Genomic DNA, 20603 nt, shown 5'->3' with positions numbered 1-20603 from the left:
TATCTCCCAGCCAATTCCCATCTTTCGACCAACACCATTAAAAGTTTATCAAGTTATCCTCACGCAGATATCATGCACAAACTGGCTGTTTCACCAAGTGCTTTTGGATGGCCCAAATTCACAAAAGGCCTTCCTTTAGCTTGGGACTGCTTTGTTGACCATGGATTCACATGTGTTGATCAACAATAAAATCTTTATAAATATAAATAGTTCCACAGGATGGTATTGACAACTAAGAACTCCATGTTTTAAAATATCCTAATATTATATGAAACATAAGAGGGATTAATAAAATGGTTCTGGGCTTCAGCAAGTCTCATTGGTTCTGATAATCATGATAGAGTCAATGCCCAAACATGTTTCTAAATGTGAAAGAATTTCTAGCATAATCACAGGATTGTTTCTTTAATCTGCATTTCATAAATTTGGTAAACAATAGGCATCTAAAATGACATACATGGAAATCATTTAATCATCCAGCTTTCAAGAGAGTTGCACAGTGGTACCACTTTTCAGAATTTCAAAATCTCTCGTGAAAGGACCTTGGAATATATTAGGATAACAATTAATGGTAGACAGTTAAACATTGTAATGAAAGGTTAATAGAGTATAGCAGAAGTGGGGAATACAGATTAGAATTCTATCAAGCTAAAATGTTTCAGACAAAGAATGTTTTTATAGAGATTATGGAAATCATAGGAGAAAGAACATTCAGAATACCATGCCTGTGTCAGTGGCATATCCGCAACCAATGCTATCTGTACTAATTTAATTCCACTACCTTTTATATTCTTGTCACACTTGGGATTTACTGTATTTTCCCTGCTAGAATTTCTGGTCTGCATTTGTTTAAAAAGTAGTCATATGGGGGGAAAAGCTGCAGCCATTGAAAAACGTGCATCAAAGCCAGTCAAGCTTTGGTGCACAGGGATATTAAGGAATTTAATAATTTGTATTAGTCAGCTAATTAATAGTTCAACCAGTGTAGTATGGAGATTAACACGGCTGCTGCTTGAATGTCTGTTCGCAACTTATACTGAGAAGAGCAGATTGTCATTTTGAATTATTGACGTGTTGTAAATCATTCAGCACAGAACACATTTGGAATATTTTGTTCCTTGGGTTTAGACTGATCAGAAAAGAAAATCAAATAGTCTGTGGAGTCTAGGGCTTGTGGAAAAATTTTTTACAGAAGTAGTGTCTGGGTTGATAGCTAAGATGTAAGAGATCAAGTTTTAAAAGCAGAACTTGCCCTGCAAGAAAGATGACGTAAAATCCACGAAGCTGCAAAATGGTGAAAATTGTGTGAAGCAAAGAAGATTCAATTGAAACTGTTTAAGTAAAGCATCTGAATGACAAGAGCTATATCAGTTTTCCTCCTGAAAGTCTGTAGGAGGCTTCATTTAATTTTGATAGAAAAACTCAATTATATTTTTAATTTTATCAGACACTTGGAAATATAAACACACCCTGGAAGACAGGATATTTTGTGCACAGATTGCAATTAGCATTGCAATATTTAAGATGATATCAAAAATAGACCAGAAACACATAACTGCTCATCAGTACTCACTTGTTTCTCTTCCTGGTTTTACGTGAAAGTTCATTGTTTGGTCCACTGTACAAGTTGTACACTTCAGACATACTCTGCTGAGTAAAGGTGGTTTCTGAATCTATACCAAACAGTAAATTTACAATTAAATATTGCTCACTATCTACTCTCCTTTTATTATTTATCATTTTATTCAGTAGCTTCCTCAGACTTCACAAAGGCAAGTACCTAGCTAAATATCACGTGTGATGCAGATTCAGAAACCCAGAATGTTAACTCTGTTTTTCCCTCTCTACAGTATGCTGCCCAACCTGCTGAGTGTTTCCAGTTGTTTGTTTTTCATACAAAATAGACCCAAGTTCAGAACAGTCTTCAGAATTTGCAACAGGTATTCACACAGAATAGGAAACTACATCTGACACAGATGTAAGCGGGAAGGAAAGGAACAGCAACAACTTTATTTTCTTTAAACCGGATCTCAAATATCCTCAATCACCCTGCGATTTCTTGCCTTAGCACATAATCTAACTACCTTGTCACCACAATGCACTTTGCCACTTTATGACCTGTTGAATATTATCTGGCCAAGCAGTTGGATGGAAGAACAAATCATCTGACGGAGGACGTGTGAGAGGATTCCACAAATGAGTGAAGTCGGGAGGCACAGTAAGCTTATTGATAATTTCCGCATGGAATTTAACCTTAGAACACTACCAGATTCCAGTCAACCAGAAGCCCAAAAACATTGAGATAGATTGCTTTTCAAGCCAGTCAGTATCCTAGTGGCTATGTCTACAGCTCTGATTACTTGAGGCAATACTAAGCTCCTGAGGAGACCTGCAGATGATGCGACCAGCAGCTTGGTCATCTCTGAGGCTGAGGAACGCAGGTGTTTCCAATGGGTGGACAGTTGCAAAGCTGCGGGACCCGACGGCATCTCAGGGCGTGTACTCAGGATTTGCACAGCACAGCGGGCAGGTGTGCTTACAGGCATTTTTAATCTCTCTCTCTCTCCCCTAGTGTAGAGTGCCCTCCCGCTTCAAAATATCCACCACTGTCCCTGTACCTAAAAACACCAAGGTAAAATGTCTGAATGACTGGCATCCTGTCACACTCAGCTCAATAATAAGCAAATGCTTTGAGAGGTTGATCAAGGATTACACCCTGCAGCCTGCTACCACCTACAATGGACCCCCTACAATTCACCTACCAACATAACCAATCAACAGACAACGCAGTAGCCACAGCTCTACACACCTTCCTTACACATCTGGAGAAGAGGGATGCTTATGTGAGAATGCTGTTCTTGGACTACAGTTCAGCATTCAACACCATAATTCCCTCCAGGCTCGACAAGAAGCTCAGAGACCTCGGCCTTCACCCTGCTTTGTGTTGCTGGATCCTGGACTTCCTGTCAGATCGCCAGAAGGTGGTAAGAGTGGGCTCCCTCACCTCTGCCCCTCTGACCCCCAACACAGGTGACCCTCAGGGCCGTGTCCTAAGCCCCCTTCTTTACTCTCTGTATATCCATGACCATGTCGCCACCCACAGCTCCAACCTGCAAATTACATTTGCTGTCAACACTACACTGATTGACCCAATCTCAAATAATAATGAGGCAGCCTACAGAGAAGAAGTCATCACCCTGATACAGTGGTGTCAAGAAAACAACTTCTCCCTCAATGTCGCAAAAACAAAGGAGCTGGTTGTGGACTACAGGAGGAATGGAGACTGGCTAACCCCTATTGACATCAATGGATCTGGGGTTGAGAGGGTGAACAGCTTTAAGTTCCTTGGCACAAACATCACCGAGGATCTCATATGGTCTGTACGTACCAGCTGTGTAGTGAAAAAGGCACATCAGCGCCTCTTTCACCTCAGACGGTTGAAGAAGTTTGGTATGGCCCCCAAATTCTAAGAACTTTTTATAGGGGCATGATTGAGAGCATCCTGACTGTCTGCATCACTGCCTGGCATGGGAACTATACTTCCCTCAATTGCAGGACCCTGCAGAGAGTGGTGCAGACAGCCCAATACATCTGTAGATGTGAACTTCCCACAATTCAGGATATTTACAAAGACAGGTGGGTACACATGGCCCGAAGGATCATTGGAGACCCAAGTTACCCCAACCACAAACTGTTCCAGCTGCTACCATCTGGGAAATGGTACCGCAGCATAAAAGCCAGAACCAACAGGCTCCCAGACAGCTTCTTCCACCAGGCCATCAGATTGCTTAATTCATGCTGATGCTACTGTACTTCTATGTTATACTGGCCATCCTGTTATATATAAATTAATATAATTGTTAATTGAGCATTTGAACAGAAATGTGATGTAAAGATATTTACTCATGTATTTGAAGGATGTTAAGTAATAAAGTCAATTCAATTCAACTGGGATTTAAATAACAGGAAAGTATTTGATGGAATTAAAAAGTCAGAACTATCATATTTTATATTTCCTTATTACACAGAAAGAGGCCATTCAGCCCACTGAGCCAATGCCAGTTCACAGAGCAATCCTATTACCACACAAATATAGAACACTGGTTTTTAACATGAATGAATTTAAGTAACACTTTGTTCATTGAATTAATGGTAAATTCTGAAATACATGCTTCACCAATTTCATCTTGACATAGTATGTGCTGGAGTGTTTTAAAGAATTTAATACAATGGTTTGGATTTCAATATGTCAGTGATGTTCTCCAACACAAAGCATGTTTTACACTTTGTTTACATTGTGTATTTCTAAGGAGACTGACCCTGCTCACCAGCTGCTGGTAGAAGCTTTCTCTTCTTCTTTTTCTTTTGAGGAGGAGCATCCTGAAGGTCTGGGGTAAGGGGCTCTATGCTTTCAGATTTGCGCCTTCCTGTTGAGCTCATCAAAGTATCTGTGTAATAAGATGAAATCAAGATTTTAAAAAACATCCAAGAGCTCTAATCAACATGCAGTGACAGTCCATAATCATGCGTACCCATGCTGGAAAGCCTCAGGCATGGTTCCCTCTGTGATGAAATCTGCAATCAGGATTTTTCCACAACTGAGCTTCTGCAGGCCCACTCACAGCCATTTAGTTGAGTGTAGGGTACAGGGGAGTGGGGAAAGCTGTGTCAAATACCAGTACAATATTTCTCTGGTCAATTTCTCCAACAGTTGTTTTTTTTAAACTAATGTCTGTTCTTTTAGCTCTTTGCTTACTCTAAAAATGCAGACATCCACAATTTTTGGAAAGTTTTCTGTTTTCTTCTGTGAAGGTGGACATAAAATAATTCTCTAACTTCTTTGTTCTTACTTCCCCAATACATTTTCTCTTCTTTCACTCCTTTATGGACCCACATTAATTTTTGCTTTTACTTCTTTACATTACTATTGAAGCTCTTACAATATGCTTTTATGTTTCTTATTAGCCTTCCCTTGTATTTTAAATTTTCTGTGTCAATACCATAGGCCTTATTTGATAAATTCTGAATATTTCCCTGTTCCTGGATTTGCCTTTGTTTGCAAAATTAAAGCAAACTTTGATCTAATATCTTTTACTTTTCATGATTGCCACAGTTGGACCATCCAAATAATTGAGATAATTGAGAGTGCTACCTGGCTTTCCACATCAGTCACCTGGGAAACAAAAGTATATATTTTAACAACAAAATATAGCCTGATTTGGCTTTCATTTAACGAATTGCCCAAAATATCTCTCCCTTGTTAACCAATATTTTGAACAAATACAACAACAACATGTACCTAATTCACAAATCTGCAGATGCTGGAAATCCAAGCGACACACACAAAATGCTGGAGAAACTCAGTAGGCCAGGTGCAGGGCGCAGGATTTAAGATTTCTGGATCATTGAAATCATTTCTAGGCAAGGTATGACCTGTACAAAAGGGACAAGTTATACCTGAACCAGAGGGGGACCAATATCTTTGCAGGCAGGTTTGCTGGAGCTGTTGAGAATGGCGTTCCCCTGCCAAATTAGTTTAAACCCTAATTCTTATCTTTTGGCACCTACCTACAGCATAAGGCTCCTAGACTGAGCTAGAGGCCCTAGGAAAGGCCAGAATCTCATTCTGCTAGAGGCCTCACATCACTCAACTGTGCCCCAACATATTAGCAGAAATACAGGGGTTGCTCATGATTATAAATATTGGGAGAATCAACTTCCCAATGGCACAGTAAGGGACTGGCTGCATCGGCAAGTGTCTGGTTAGAAGGTGGCTCATCTGGCAGTTGGCACTCTCCAGCTGGGAAAAAAACATTAAATCCTGACACTTACTACAGTGAGCGTCAATCAGGCAACGCAGATCATTCTGTTATATACAGCTGGCACCGAGCTGTGCACAACCATTCCTAATCACTTTTAGTTTTAGGTTGTCAGTCTTGGCCTCCTTTCCATAATTCCTTTCAGCTTTCAAACCACTCCATGGACAGAAGATTTTACTTAACATGTATACTCTCATAGTACCAACAGAGCATATTCATATACTTACCTACTCCATTACTTGTCCTGGCTTTTTTCTTTTTGGTTTTGCTTGTAGATGCATCTGCAACAGGAACAGTTGGGTTAATTTGGCTTAATGCAACAATAACAAAGATAGTTACGGACTTGCTCTGGCAGACACCGCCAACCTGGCCTATAACTTCCATGCCGCTCCTCATCAGAGCAATCCTAATCAATCCTCTTTATTTACAGGCAGCCCTACTATTAACTTTTCTATCATATGCCGACTCACTCATCACTTGTTTACACTATGGAGTAATTTTCAGCAGCCAGTTAACCTATCAGCATGTTACTGGGCTGTGGGAAGAAAACTGAATACCTGGGGAAACTCAAGTGGTTAAAAAAAGAACATGCATACTCCTCTCTCACACAGCCATTGAGGCAAGGATTGAATCTAGCACCCTTGAACTTGTGAGATAACAACACTAACCTCTGCACCAGTTATTAATAAGATCAGATCAAGGCACAATGCCGGGGACACAACATTCATAAACCTCAAGAAAAAATGCAATATTAAAAGCTTCTTCTCTTCCCCACCTCCCCCACCCTTCCTGCTCACCTGACACTTAAGAGCATCGTACAGATGACACGAGTCATCCCTGAGGTAGCTAGCTGCTGTACAGAGGAATTAATGGTAGATTGATCTTGACAGGCTGCATGATCTCCATTACCAGTAGGGGTCAGTGAGTATTATATGATACAATTCACCCTGCAGTTTGAGAGGGAGAAGTTAAAGTCAGATGTACCAATTTTATTGTGGATAAAGGGAGTTACAGAGGCATACGAGAGAAGCTGGTCAATGTTGATTGGAAGGGACACTAACAGGGATGATGGAAGAGCAGCAATGGCTGGAATTTCTGGGAGCAATTTGGAAGGCGCAGGATAGATACATCCCAATGAAGAAGTAGTATTCTAAAAGCAGGATGATGCAACCGTAGCTGACAAGGCAAGTCAAGGTCAACATAAAAGCAGAAGAGAGGGCATATAATAGAGCATATATTAGTGGGAAGTTAGAGGATTAGGTAATTTCTAAAAACCAACAGAAAGCAACTAAAAAACCATGGGGAGGAGTAAGATGAAAAATAAAGGTAAGCTAGCCAATAATATCAAATATGATACCAAACATATTTTCAGCTATATGAAGAGTAAAAGAGAAGCGAGAGTAGATATTGAACTGCTGGAAAATGATACTGGAGAGATAGTAATGGGGGAACAAGGAAATGGTGGACAAACTGAATAAGTACTTTGCAAGTCTTCACTGTGGAAGACACTAGTAGTATGCCAGAAGTTCAAGTGTGTCAAGGGGCAGAAGTGAGTGTAGTGGCTATTACTAAGGAGATGATGCTTGGGAAACTGAGAGGTCTGAAGGTTGATAAGTCACCTGGACCTGATGGACTATACACCAGGGTACTAAAAGAGGTGGCTGAAGAGATTGGAGGCATTAGTAATGATCTTTCAAGAATCAATTGATTCTGGCATGGTTCCAGAGGACTGGAAAATTGCAAATGTCACTCTAGCCTTCAAGAAGGGAGGGAGGCAAAAATAAAGGAAATTATAGGCCAGTTAGCCTGACCCCAGTAGTTGGGAATATGTTGGAGTCATTTAGTTAAGGATGTGGTTTCAGGGTACTTAGGAGGCACATGACAAATTAGGCCAAAATTGTCATGATTTCCTTAAGGAATAATCTTACTTGGCACATCTGTTGGAATTCATTGAAGAATTACAAGCAAGATAGACAAAGGAGAATTGGTGGATGTTGTGATTTGAATTTTCAAAAGGTCTCTGACAAGGTGCTGCATATGAGGGTGTTTAACAAGACCCCAGCGTATTGCAGGACAGATACTAGCATAGAAAGAAAATTGGCTAATTGGCAGGAGGAAAAGAGTGGGAATAGAGATCCTTTTCAGATTGGCTGCCGATGTATTCTACAGAGTCTGTGTTGGACCGTTTCTTTTTACATTGTATGTCAATAATTTGGATGATGAAATTGATGGCTTTATGGCCAAGTTTGCAGACAATACGAGGGTAGATGGAGGTGCAGGTAGTGTTGAGGAAGCAGAGAGGTTGTAGATGGATTTAGGCAGATTAGGAGACCGAGTAAAGAGGTGGCAGATGGAATAGTGTTGGGAAGTGTATGGTCATGCACTTTGGTAAAAGGAATAAAAGCATAGATTATTTTCGAAGTAGGGAGAAAACTAAAAATTCCGAGGTGGATAGGGAGTCCTCGTGCAGGGCTCTCTAAAGGTTAATTTGCAGGTTAAATTGGTGGTGATGAAGATGAATGCAATGTTAGCATTCAGTTCAAGAGGACTAGAATATAAAAGCAAGGATGTAATGCTGAGGCTGTATAGGCATTGGTGAGCCCTCACTTGGAGTACCGTGAGCAGTGTTGGGCCTCACATTGGAGAGTGTTCAGAGGAGGTTCATGAGAATGATTCCAGGTTATCGTACGAGCAGCGACTGAAGGCTTTGGGTCTGTACTCACTTCAATTTAGAAGAATGAAGGGAGAATCTCATTGAAACCTATCGAATGTTGAAGGGCAAAGATAGACTGGATGTGAAGAGGATGGGAAGTTTAGGACCAAAGAGCACAACCTCAAAATAAAGGGATTTCTATTTAGAACAGATGAGGGGGAATTTCTTTAACTAGAGAGTGGTGAATCTGTAGAATTTGTTGCCATAGAAGGCTGTGGAGGCCAGGTCACTGGGTGCATTTAAGGTAGAGGTTAATAGGTTCTTGATTAGTCAAAGCATGAAAGGTTATGGGGAGAAGGCATGAGAATGGGGTTGAGGAGAAAATGGATCAGCCACGATGACTTGATGGACCGAATGGCCTAATCCTGCTATGTCTCATGATCTAAGAAATCTGGAATCAGGCTCTTCCTTAGTCATACAACCTAACCCCAGATGGCTTAGATATCTTTTCTCAAACCCTTTTTCTCTTTTGCCTTTGATTTCTAATCCTTGTCTGTAATGTCTCATTAATGTGACTTTGATGCTCAGTTGCAAAGCAAACTGAGAGACTTTTTTCTATCAATTATTTCGTTGTCACTGAACTGCAGTTTTTGAATAAGCAATTTTTTTTTGGTAAAACTAAGGCAAAAGAAAAACCATGGAATTTTAATTGCAACCAGAGTGTCCACTATCTTTGGGTTAATTTGGCTACACAACTAGCCAAGTCCTTGGAGTAAGTTAATCACTATTAATGATTTCTCTAATATTGCTCACTTGCAAACATTCAAGCAAATTCCAAAAATTAAAACTATTCTTTAGGAAGCAAAGAACGTTTTGAAAAGTTTTAACTTTTTTAAACTTTAAAATATTGTCTCTAAATAGAACTACACTAACACTGTAAAGTCTGCTTTTATTAATTACCTTCATGAAATCACAACTTCCAATTGAATTCACTATTATCATTCAGATATATTGAGGCAACACACACAAAATGCTGTTGGAACACAGCAGGTCAGGCAGCATCTATAGGGAAAAGCACTGTCGATGTTTTGGGCCGAGACCCTTCATCAGGACTAACTGAAAGGAGAGATACTAAGAGATTTGAAAATAGTGGGGGAAAGGGGGAAATACAAAATGATAGGAGAAGACTGGAGGGGGTGGGACAAAGCTAAGAGCTGGAAAGGTGATTGGCGAAAGTGATACAGAGCTGGAGAAGGGAAAGGATCGTGGGATAGGAGGCCTCGGGAGAAAGAAAGGGGGAGGGGGGAGCACCAGAGGGAGATGGAGAACAGGCAGAGTGATGGGCAGAGAGAGAGAAAAAAAAACAAACGACTAAATATGTCAGGGATGGGGTAAGAAGGGGAGGAGGGGCATTAACGGAAGTTAGAGAAGTCAATGTTTATGCCATCAGGTTAGAGGCAAACAGAGAAAAAGGTGTCCCGGGAAAAAAATACCGGCTGGGTAGCCTCCAACCTGATGGCATGAACATTGACTTCTCTAATTTCCGTTAATGCCCCTCCTCCCCTTCTTATCCCATCCCTGACATATTTAGTCGTTTGTTTTTTTTTCTCTCTCTCTGCCTGTTCTCCATCTCCCTCTGGTGCTCCCCCCTCCCTTTCTTTCTCCCGAGGCCTCCTATCCCACGATCCTTTCCCTTCTCCAGCTCTGTATCCCTTTTGCCAGTCACCTTTCCAGCTCTTAGCTTCACCCCACCCCCTCCGGTCTTCTCCTATCATTTTGTATTTCCCCCTTCCCCCCACTACTTTCAAATCTCTTAGTATCTCTCCTTTCAGTTAGTCCTGATGAAGGGTCTCCGCCCGAAACATCGACAATGCTTCTCCCTATAGATGCTGCCTGACCTGCTGTGTTCCACCAGTATTTTGTGTGTGTTGTTTTAATTTCCAGCATCTGCAGATTTCCTCGTGTTTGATATATTGAGGGATAGTTTTATAAACAAATTTCTTTTTTAAAATTAGCTGCATGAGTGAAAACGTAAAACTGACTTCCAGTTAAAAACATTTGAAAGAGTAGTAAAGAATTGAAGAGACCAGAGTTTATTGTGCAATTTGCACTAAAAATGCAAATTGCCATTATCTTATTCTGGTTAGTTATTGTCTCTTCAGGCAAAACCTCCTACTGAAGTACCGAAGAAATTCCCAGTCAATCTTTGTTAGCTGGGCATTGGGCAATTCTTCACACACTGGATGAGAAAGTGAGCTTCAGCAGGCATTGAACCATGACAGTCAAATCCAATTACATTTTAATCGATGCGGCTCTGTACAAATTTCCACAGTAGTGTTTTTGCAACAAATAGTAGTAGCAGCTCAACTCAATGACTTCCCAATGCCAATTATAATGTAATAACCGCACAGTAGCCCACTATGAAATGACATCAGTAAATATCAGAAGCACTGGAAGTGGCAAGTTCAAATGAGGCCTACCTTTAGTTTCGCTGCTTCATTCCAATCAGCCCATAAAAGAAAAGCAAACAAGATAAAAACAGTATTAAACATTGCTGAATCGACTACACATTTTATCTCCTCTTCAACTCACCTTCTCACTATATCTCACACCCTGACTCACCTTCTCACCAGATCCCTCAGATTCACCTACTGTTCTTATCATTCAATCCCTCCCATGTCTTTTCACTTTAATAATCAACCTCAAAATATTAACCTTCCCATCAATGCACTGTCTGTTCACTATGATTCCAAACCTGTATATTTCCTTACATTCTCAACTCCACTTTTCACCATTTATCTTAATCAAGTTTGTTCATTCTCTCTCCAGATACCCAATTGTCACTGAACCACATTTTTTTAGAGACCTTCCCGGTAATATGTTCTGCCACTCAGTGAACTCACCTTGACTAACTTTCCTTCTTGCTCCATGATTCAGTTTTAAGACTTCTTCCATTTCTGTTACTTGTCTCTGCCTGCAACCTGTACCCCTACTTCTTACTGCCACCAATGAAATAAGGTGATAAAACAAGGCAAAAGGAATCGCCTTATCTCAGAAACGACAATTGGTTGACAAAGGCACAGTATACTTCACCATTGATCAGTGGATGAATAGATTTGGCAAATTCAATTCGTTTTAAAAATTGTATCAACAGATAAAAATAAATTTTATTTTTTTTCCAATTTAATTAGTTTTATATTTTCAGGATTGTGCAAAATTAGGCTGTGGGGCCTAATAGAACTCCATAAAAATCATAACCTAAAAAAATACAATAACTATTAATAAATACGTAATACAAATTTTAGTTGGTTTACATTGGTGTTCATTTGGCAGTTAAAAATTGGAAAATGCAAGTACAATCTCCTTGGGGCATCTCCATTTTTAAAAGGTTTGTCTGATGATCAATTTGTTAATTATTGAAGTTTGATAGTCATGGAATTTTCTTTTGTTCACCTGTGTTATTGTTATCAATATTCACCAAAAAAAAGTCAGAAATAACTTGAAGCAAATTCCTATAAGGCATGTTAGCTTAAATAACTGTCCAACTTACTTTAGGCACTGAACACTCTTCCTCAATAGCTGATTATTTCCCCAAATCATTATATAATGGCCACAGTGTCCTATGAAATCTGTCCCTCTCAAACTGAAGGAAGGACATACATACTCAGTCTTACTCCAGCAACATTGTACAACACCCACTCATACAATACATCCCACTTCAACACAGAGGATCCATACCAAAACCCGACAGTTTAATACCTAACACTGTGTCATATTGTTCAACTGTAATTAATTTGTTGTTTTTTAATATTTACCATCACACATGTTATTTACTAACGGCATGGTGCTGTCCCCAAAATATTTACACCTTCATATTCAGCAGGCTTACCTTGGCAATGGTGGAAGGGCACGTGGTGGACGCTGAAAGAAAATTAAACAAAAAAAAATTAATGGCACAAAAGGTACACAATTCTCTGAATGTGCCATCTTCTCAGTGTCTGATAAAACTACTGCAGAATCTGGGTATCGTCAAGGACATGCTGTCATATCTCCTTATAAAATCACGGCATTCTGAGCCCCTATCAAACTGAGCATCATTCAGAAACAACCTTGATATTATGGAACTTTTTACAAAGGTACACTGAGGCAGTCTACAACAATGAAAACAGCCTGATTCAACATCAACGCACACACAAAATACTGACAGAAATCAGCAGGTCAGGCAGCCACTATGGAGGAAAATAAAAAGCTGACATTTTGGGTTGAGATCCTTTAGAGATAATCATATTTAAACACACATTTCTAAGGTTAATGAGAGGGTGTGCAGGAGATTGATGGTATAGATTCTGAGAGGTTACTTTTCCAAAGAGGCATAGTTTCAGAATAAATGAACAGACAGGTGAAGAGGAATGATTTTTCTCAAGGCCTCTTGAATCTCTACCTCGGAGAGTCAATTCAAGGGAGAGAGTGTATTCAAGACATGTACATTTCAGCTCAGTGACTATGTATCAAACTGGAGAAGTGTGAAAACAAATATGTCTCCTCATTTGTCCAGTTCTGTTCAATCCCCAGCCTGAAACATTAAGTCTGTTATTCGCTCCGGAGATGCTTCCTTACCTAGCATCTCAGAAGCCAACTGAAGGGCAAATCCAACAACAGACAATAAAATATCCTGACAGAATCATAGAAAATTTATGACACCAATTCACTCAGCTCATCATGTCTGTGACAGTTGAAAAGAAACAACAAACTTAATTCCAGCTTCCAGCCCTAGATCTATAATCTTGCTAAACATAGCTCTATGTACATCCAAAACTTATGAGATTTGCATAACCTCCTTGCTCTTATATTCTCAGTCTGCAATAAGAAGACTTATTACATTTTAATTGCCTTACTGATCTCTCCTACTACATCAGGATCTGCAGGTATACACTCAGGAGGTCTTTTTGTTTTTTCCACATCACTCAATACACTTGGAAGTGATTTTATATTTGTTTCCTTTGTTGCACCTTCCTGAATATGTTACCTTAAACTCTGGGTTAACATCCATTTGCCATTTTTAAAAATCCACTGGAATAGACCAGCCATAACTTCCTGTAGGTTAAAGCTTCCTCTTCGCTATTAACAGCCAATTTTTGCATTATCTGTACACCTTTGTAACGGCCCCAATATTGGGTAAAATTCATTAATGTAGCATCCAGAAGCAAGGGAACTGACTCTCTGAAACCCCAGCCAAAAGTACAATACCTGGTCCTTCCTGCCACTGAGGCAAATTTGGATCCCATTTGATTTTACTTTGCTTTCCATATAAGACTTTGCCAAAACCTTTGATAGTATCTGTACAACAAATATCATACATACCTCTCCAGGACCCCCTTATTTAGCTCTTCAAATGATTCAAGGGGACTCATCACCCATAACCGTCCCTTAAGGAAATCTTACCCATGATTAATCTGCACCTTTCTAAGTAAAGAAAAATATGGTTGTTTCAAGTGGATTCCAGTATTCGATTCTTTGTATCTGCCCTACAATTATCTGTTTTATCTCTTCCTCCCTTTAAAACTTCTCCATTCCCCAGGAACCACTATTGTACATAGGGAAGATTGAAAAATACTCAATTTCCTTCCTTGCTTCTCTTTAGAAGCCAGGGTCTATTTCATCTGGGCCTAGCACTTAATCCATTTTGAAAAATATTCAGCCACTAATACATTCTCTTTCACCCTGTTTATGCTAACCACTATTTCATCACAACCATCACATCTGCATCACTCTTCTGTGAATATAGTTGTAAAATATTCATCAAGAACCTTCCTGCATATCCTGACTCCACACAACCTTTAATAATCCTTCACAGGCCTTACTCTTTCCTCTGTTATCTTTCCATTCTTTACCTATAAAGCATCTTTGGAGCATTTGATTTTACTTGACAATGTTCAGTTATACCGTCCCCAACTTCATGTTTACACTTTCTATACTATTGCACTTTGTACTTAAGCTCTTCTTATCTTCTCTCTGACAAGTTTCAATATTTTCCCCTTTTCAACCCTAATGTATCTCACCTAACAGAGAGCTGTTTATCCATCACTCCCATCCTTTTCCTTTGATGGAATTTGTTAACTCTGGATTGATTTCGCTTCTCATAGCTGTTTTCAGTTCATTTTTCCTGTTGCCTTTCAGTTTAGTAAAATGGCTTTACCTACAATTAGAACCTCAGTCTTTTTCCTTCATCTCACTTCTCATGAATTCTGAGCACTAACATTTCTTCCATCAGCCTTGATCGATTCCCTAAAGCGAAATACAGAATTGTATACCCTCCTTATTACAGACCAACTAAAAAGTTCACTTGAATGTATTTAGAAATTCCCTTCCATATGCATTGCCTGACTTGATGAGTTCCTCCAGCATTCTGTGGGTGTTGCTTAGAAATTCTGTGTTTTCTATGCCTTCTCACCTTTACTGTATTAGAGATAACACTGAGGTCATTAATTCTCCTCAAGCCTTGTGCTTCTGTATTTGTCAGCAATTTGTTTTTCCATTTCTCTTTCTATTGGAAGGGCTATGGTAATACCTCCAACATCTCCTTTTTCGTTCTTTGGTTCAAACCATAGTAACTTCCTTTGAAGGTGACACCAACAACTTCAATGTCCAAAATAACTTTATCACAGAACATGTATGTCACCATGTACAACCCTGAGATTCATTTTCTTGCAAGCATACTCAAAAAATCTGATAACCAGAATAGAATCAAAGAAATGCCTCATCAATTGGATGTACAACCAGTGTACAAAAGACAACAAACTGTGCAAATACAAAAACAAATAAATAATAATAATAAAGTAGTAAGCAATAAATATTGAAAACATGAGTTGAAGATTCCTTGAAAGTGAGTCCAGATGTTGTGGGAACATGTCAGTGATGGGAGTAAGTGAAGTTGAGTAAAGTAATCTCCTTTGATCCAAGAGCCTGATGGTTGACAGGTAATAACTGTTCCTGAACCTGATGGTGTGAGTCCTGAGATTCCTGGACCTTCTTGATGGCAGCAGCAAGAAGAGAGCATCTTCTGGGTGGTGGGGACCCCTGATGATGGATGCTGCTCTATGCAGATGTGCTTAATGGTGGGCGCGGCTTTACCCATGATGAATTAGTCCATATCCAATACTTTTTGTAAGACTTTCCGTTCAAGGGCATTGGTGTTTCCATACCAGGCTGTGTAACAGCCAATCAATATACTCTCCACCACATACCTATTGACATTTGTCAAGGTTTCAGGTGTCATGCTGAATCTTTGCAAACTTCTAAGGAAGTAGAAGCACTGCCATGCTTTCATCGTAATTGCACTTACATGCCGTGCACTGGACAGATCCTCCGAAATAACACCACCGAGGAATTTAAAGTTGCTGACCCTCTCCATCTCTGAACTCCCATTGAGGCCTGGCTCATGGACCTCTGGTTTCCTCCTACTGTAGTCAATAACCAGTTCCTTGACCTTGCCAACATTGAGTAAGAGGTTGTTGTTGTGGCACTACTCAATCTCCCTCCTATATGCTGCTTCATCACCACATTTGCTTTGGCCCACCGCAGTGGTGTCATCAGCAAACTTAAATATGGCATTGGAGCTGTGCTTAGCCACAGTCAAAAGTGTAAAGCAGGTAGAGCAGAGAGTTAAGCACACAGCCTTGAGATTCACCTATACTGATGGAGATTGTGCAGGAGATGATGCCAATCCAAACTGACTGGGCCCTACAAGTGAGGAAATCAAGAATCCAATTGCACAAGGAGGTATTATGGCAAGGTCTTGAACTTATTGATTAGTTTTCAGGGGATGATGGTATTGAATGCCAGGCTGTAGTTGATAAAGAGCATTCTGATGTATGCACCTTTGCTGTCCAGATGTTCCAGGGTTGAATGAAGAGCCAATGAGCTGGCATCTGCTGTGGACCTGTTGTGCTGATGGGCAAATTGGAGCATGTACAATTCATTTCTCAGGTAGGAGTTGAGATCCTTCAAATATTTTGAAGGATCTTCATTTGAAAATCCTTCAAAAATAATGTTTTGTTTGACAAAAATTGCCAAACATACCCCTTTTAAAAAAAATCATCCTCTTATCTGAAAATACTCAAAAAGGAAATTTGAAACTTTCTTTCCATATAACCATATAACAATTACAGCACGGAAACAGGCCATCTTGGTCCTTCTAGTCTGTGCCGAACGTTTACTCTCACCTAGTCCCACCTACCTGCACTCAGCCCATAACCCTCCATTCCTTTCCTGTCCATATACCTATCCAATTTTTTTTTAATGTCAAAATTGAACCTGCCTCTACCACTTCTACTGGAAGCTCGTTCCACACAGCTACCACTCTCTGAGTAAAGAAGTTCCTCCTCGTATTACCCCTAAATCTTTGCCCCTTAACTCTCAACTCATGTCTTCTTGTTTGAATCTCCCCTACTCTCAATGGAAAAAGCCTATCCACGTCAATTCTATCTATCCCCCTCATAATTTTAAATACCTCTATCAAGACCCCCCTCAACCTTCTACACTCCAAAGAATAAAGAGCTAACTTGTTCAACCTTTCTCTGTAACTTAGGTGCTAAAATCCAGGTAACAATAGACAATAGGTGCAGAAGTAGACCATTCGACCCGTAAAATTTCATTTATGTGGTTGACCTGGACAGGCTATTGATGATGTTCACTTCTATGAACTTGGAGTTTTTAATCCTCTCAATTTTAGCACCGTTTATTCATACAGCTGTGTGTCTGCAACACCCCCCACCACCTCCTGAAGCCAGTGACTAGCAAATTTGTTTTGTTTTCAGTGGAGAAACGAATGCTGTCATACACCAGATCACTCAGTTTTCTTTCTCCTGCATTCCCGAGTCGCCGTCATTCGACATACAGCCTTCTACAAACTTGTAGATGAAGTTAAGCAGAATCTGGCCATGCAGTTGTGAGTGGAGAGGAAGCAGACTGGGGGCTGAGGACATTGCAGTTGGATCTGACTGTTAAATTCTTAGATTAGATTGTCTAATTGTTATTTTCTTTGCAGTTTAACAACTAATTATCTGCTTGTATTTCAGGTAACTCTTATGCATGTAACAGTTTAATATGCCTCCTAGAAATCATAATATGTATATGAAGTTGTTCAATATATCCCCTAGAGGTTATATTGGTATGATTCTGGAAGCTTCTCTTGGTATTGCATGATTTGAGTAACAGTGATCTCATTTGTGGATTCTTATCTATAAATTTGAAAGGGATTTCCTTATCTATGAGTATCAAATAGCAAACAATAACAATAAAGCAGTGCCATCTTAGCTTTTGCTCTACCTTCACTGTTCCTTCCGACTTCTCCTTGTTATAATAACGCTTAATAAAATAATCATGAAACAAGCTTTCTGTCTCTTTCCTGAGTTCTGAAAGAACCCTGGATTAAAACATCAGAATCCAACAATTGGTGTAGTCAGCAAGACATTGCAAACTTAAGAACTCAGAACAATCGCAGAAAAAGTGGAATTTTTAGTGCGCAACAAAAAGAGGCAAGAACTTCCTCAGTTCAGATTTGTCTGAGAGAAAACTGGTTCTGGCTTCAATATTGGATGGAAAATCGGGTTCAGGAGTACTATGTTGCTATTTAAGAAAAACAGATCTGTAAAAAGTTCAATTGCAGGACAATCTATTTCAGTCACTTGATAATCTATTTCAGTACCTAGTAAAAATAATCGGTTGTGCAATCTATTCTGGTTGCTGGATGATCTATTCAGTTTTAATCTACTAACATTTTGAAGTTTTGGTCAATCTAATTAAAAGTACACACAAATTAAGATCAAATCAAAATAATGACCAAAGTTGTGAAACCTATTAATAGCTCTTGCCTAATAAAACATCTTAGTCCAGATGAAAAATAGCAACCAATATTACGTTTATTAAGAAGAAAGCATGCGATAAAATCCAGGGAATGCTTGAGGGACAGGAGAAACATGGAATGGCTATTATTGATTTGGAGATAAGACCATGTGGTCAGTTTGATCAAATATGTGACTGAATGAAAGAATTAACGAGGCGAGTAAAGTTTTCACTAATTGAAAGAAATGTAAAACTTGCAATAAACTACAAAAACAGCATCAAAGAGACAGTAAAAAGCCTAAAGAGCAATTCTTTGCATTAACTGAACAAGCAAAAGAACAACACAACAATTCAATTGAAGTGCATGGTACGAGGATTGGAAACAAAGTAAAGCAATGTAAGAAATTGCAGCTGGGACTTCAAGTAGGCAGTCCTGTCAGTGACACTTTGGTGATGCTAGCACTCTGCCCTGGAGCACATTCCCTACACTGAACAGCCCCTGGAAACAGCAACATCATTAGAACTCCACGGAATTACAGCCTACATTGGACAGTCTCGCAATACAGCGCCATTATCTGAACAAAGAATTACAGGGTGGATCTGACATGGCCTCTACAGCATCCCCTAGCAAGTCAAGTGAGGATAACAGCAATGAAACATTAAGATTAACAGCTCTGTAACAGCTTGCTTCAATAAGCACCAAGGAAGTGAAGACGTGCAGGGCTGAAGATGAAATCATTGCTAATCAAAATATTGACAAGCTAGAGGCAGATCCATCAACTATTGCTCAACCACTCAACAATCTGCTGAAGGGCAAGAAGTGCTCAAACGACCCTGTGACTCTTAATGAAGAACGACTAATAGCATTTCAAACTTTATAGGTGACATTGTGTACTACATTTGCATTAAGAATCTCTGATACATTTACCCGGTACTCTACGTCAGCAAGAAACACATAATGGCAGTCTTAACTCAAGAACACGCAGACTGACAGTGTCCTGTCTGCCAAAGATCTGATTCTTTACACTGACGGCTCCTCAACGACAGAGGGGAATTTGAATGGCTGTTTCTGGATGGCTCCTGGTACAGCTTTGCTTGATTCCTGTCCTCACTGAGAAATACAGTTCTATGAGAGGAAATATTTTCACACACTCACTGATAGCTTAATCATTTTTTGCCCCAATGCTGCAGGCATTTCTGCAAATTCCCAGCATCTAGACAAATGAATAGCAGATCCTCACCACTTGCTTTTTCTTCATGGTGCCTGTGATTTGCAAGTCTCAGCAAGTGGCTGGCAGCTACAGTACCTCGAACTAATCCACAACTAAATCCACCTTCTGGAAACATTTGGCTGGTGGGATTAGCTGGGTGACTGTTCCATGTGAAAGCAATCAGCGACAAAGGGATTTTGAAACCTCGTGGCTGAAAATAAAATGCAACACACTGCTAAGCTCTCACTATTTGAACTGACATGAGAATTGTGATAGTTGCTTATGGAAGACGACATTTGAAGAGCATGAGAGAATCAACACTACAAATACCTCTCTTCCCAACACCCCACCCCATCGCAGCTCTGAATCCATCCAATGTTATACTGCAAACAAATCAATTTACTTATCAAAATCAAATTAAGATTTAATTCATCTTTCACTACAGATTAGTTGGCAATGACCAATATTTTTTATCATTTTTTCCAACAGATAAAATGTGGATTTGAGGCCCAACCTGAATTGTCCTTCAGTGGGATTTCAAAGGGTAGCTGAGATTTCATTACTGTGGATCTACAACAAGATGTGACCCTAATGAGGTAAGGACAGTAAGTTTCATTTTATAGTGAACAATCCTGAAGTTTTAAGGATTGTTCACCATTATTGATTCCAGAATTTATGTGATTAATTTCATTGCTCCAATAATACTGTGGGTTTAAACACATGTTCCTGACTATCAATTCAGCCCCAGACACTGGTAGCCAATAATTTAACTACATTATCTCCTCTTGTGATGCCATTAGCTCATTGCAATTAGGGCCACAGTTGATTAAATTTACCCTCAACGTTGCTAGCATTAAGAAATCTGCCCGTCTGTGATGTTGTGATCCCTGCTGGACATTGAACGAAGACCGAATTGGACTGAATACGCTTGAAGATGCAGACAAAAACGGGTTTCAGGATCTTCCTTTTCAATGAGGAAAAAAAAAGGGCTATGGAGAGATAAAACAGCAGAAAATCAATTAGATATCTCTCCCAAGGGCTGGTGGAAACTCAGCAGGTTGATCTGCCTTCTTCTCG

The 20603-nt window shown here is 39.7% G+C and overlaps 1 protein-coding gene across 3 annotated transcripts in view; it reads right to left on the bottom strand.

The window, feature by feature from the left end:
• The window catches only part of LOC132392782 (transmembrane protein 237-like), a 40489-nt gene that overhangs the window by 17201 nt on the left and 2685 nt on the right, over nt 1–20603 (bottom strand). For 2 of the 3 annotated variants that reach the window (XM_059967131.1, XM_059967133.1), the window contains exons 2-6: nt 12362–12393; nt 10953–10966; nt 6047–6100; nt 4320–4448; nt 1574–1673 (exon numbers count right to left, since the gene is read on the bottom strand). In XM_059967131.1, coding sequence (XP_059823114.1) covers nt 1574–1673; nt 4320–4448; nt 6047–6100; nt 10953–10966; nt 12362–12393 — 329 coding nt within the window. The remainder of the gene's footprint in view (nt 1–1573; nt 1674–4319; nt 4449–6046; nt 6101–10952; nt 10967–12361; nt 12394–20603) is intronic. The other variant, XM_059967132.1, reaches the window with a different exon arrangement.

The sequence above is a fragment of the Hypanus sabinus genome, chromosome 4, assembly GCF_030144855.1.
Source record: "Hypanus sabinus isolate sHypSab1 chromosome 4, sHypSab1.hap1, whole genome shotgun sequence".
NCBI classification, from domain to species: domain Eukaryota; kingdom Metazoa; phylum Chordata; class Chondrichthyes; order Myliobatiformes; family Dasyatidae; genus Hypanus; species Hypanus sabinus.
This window is presented reverse-complemented; position numbering and strand designations above follow the sequence as displayed.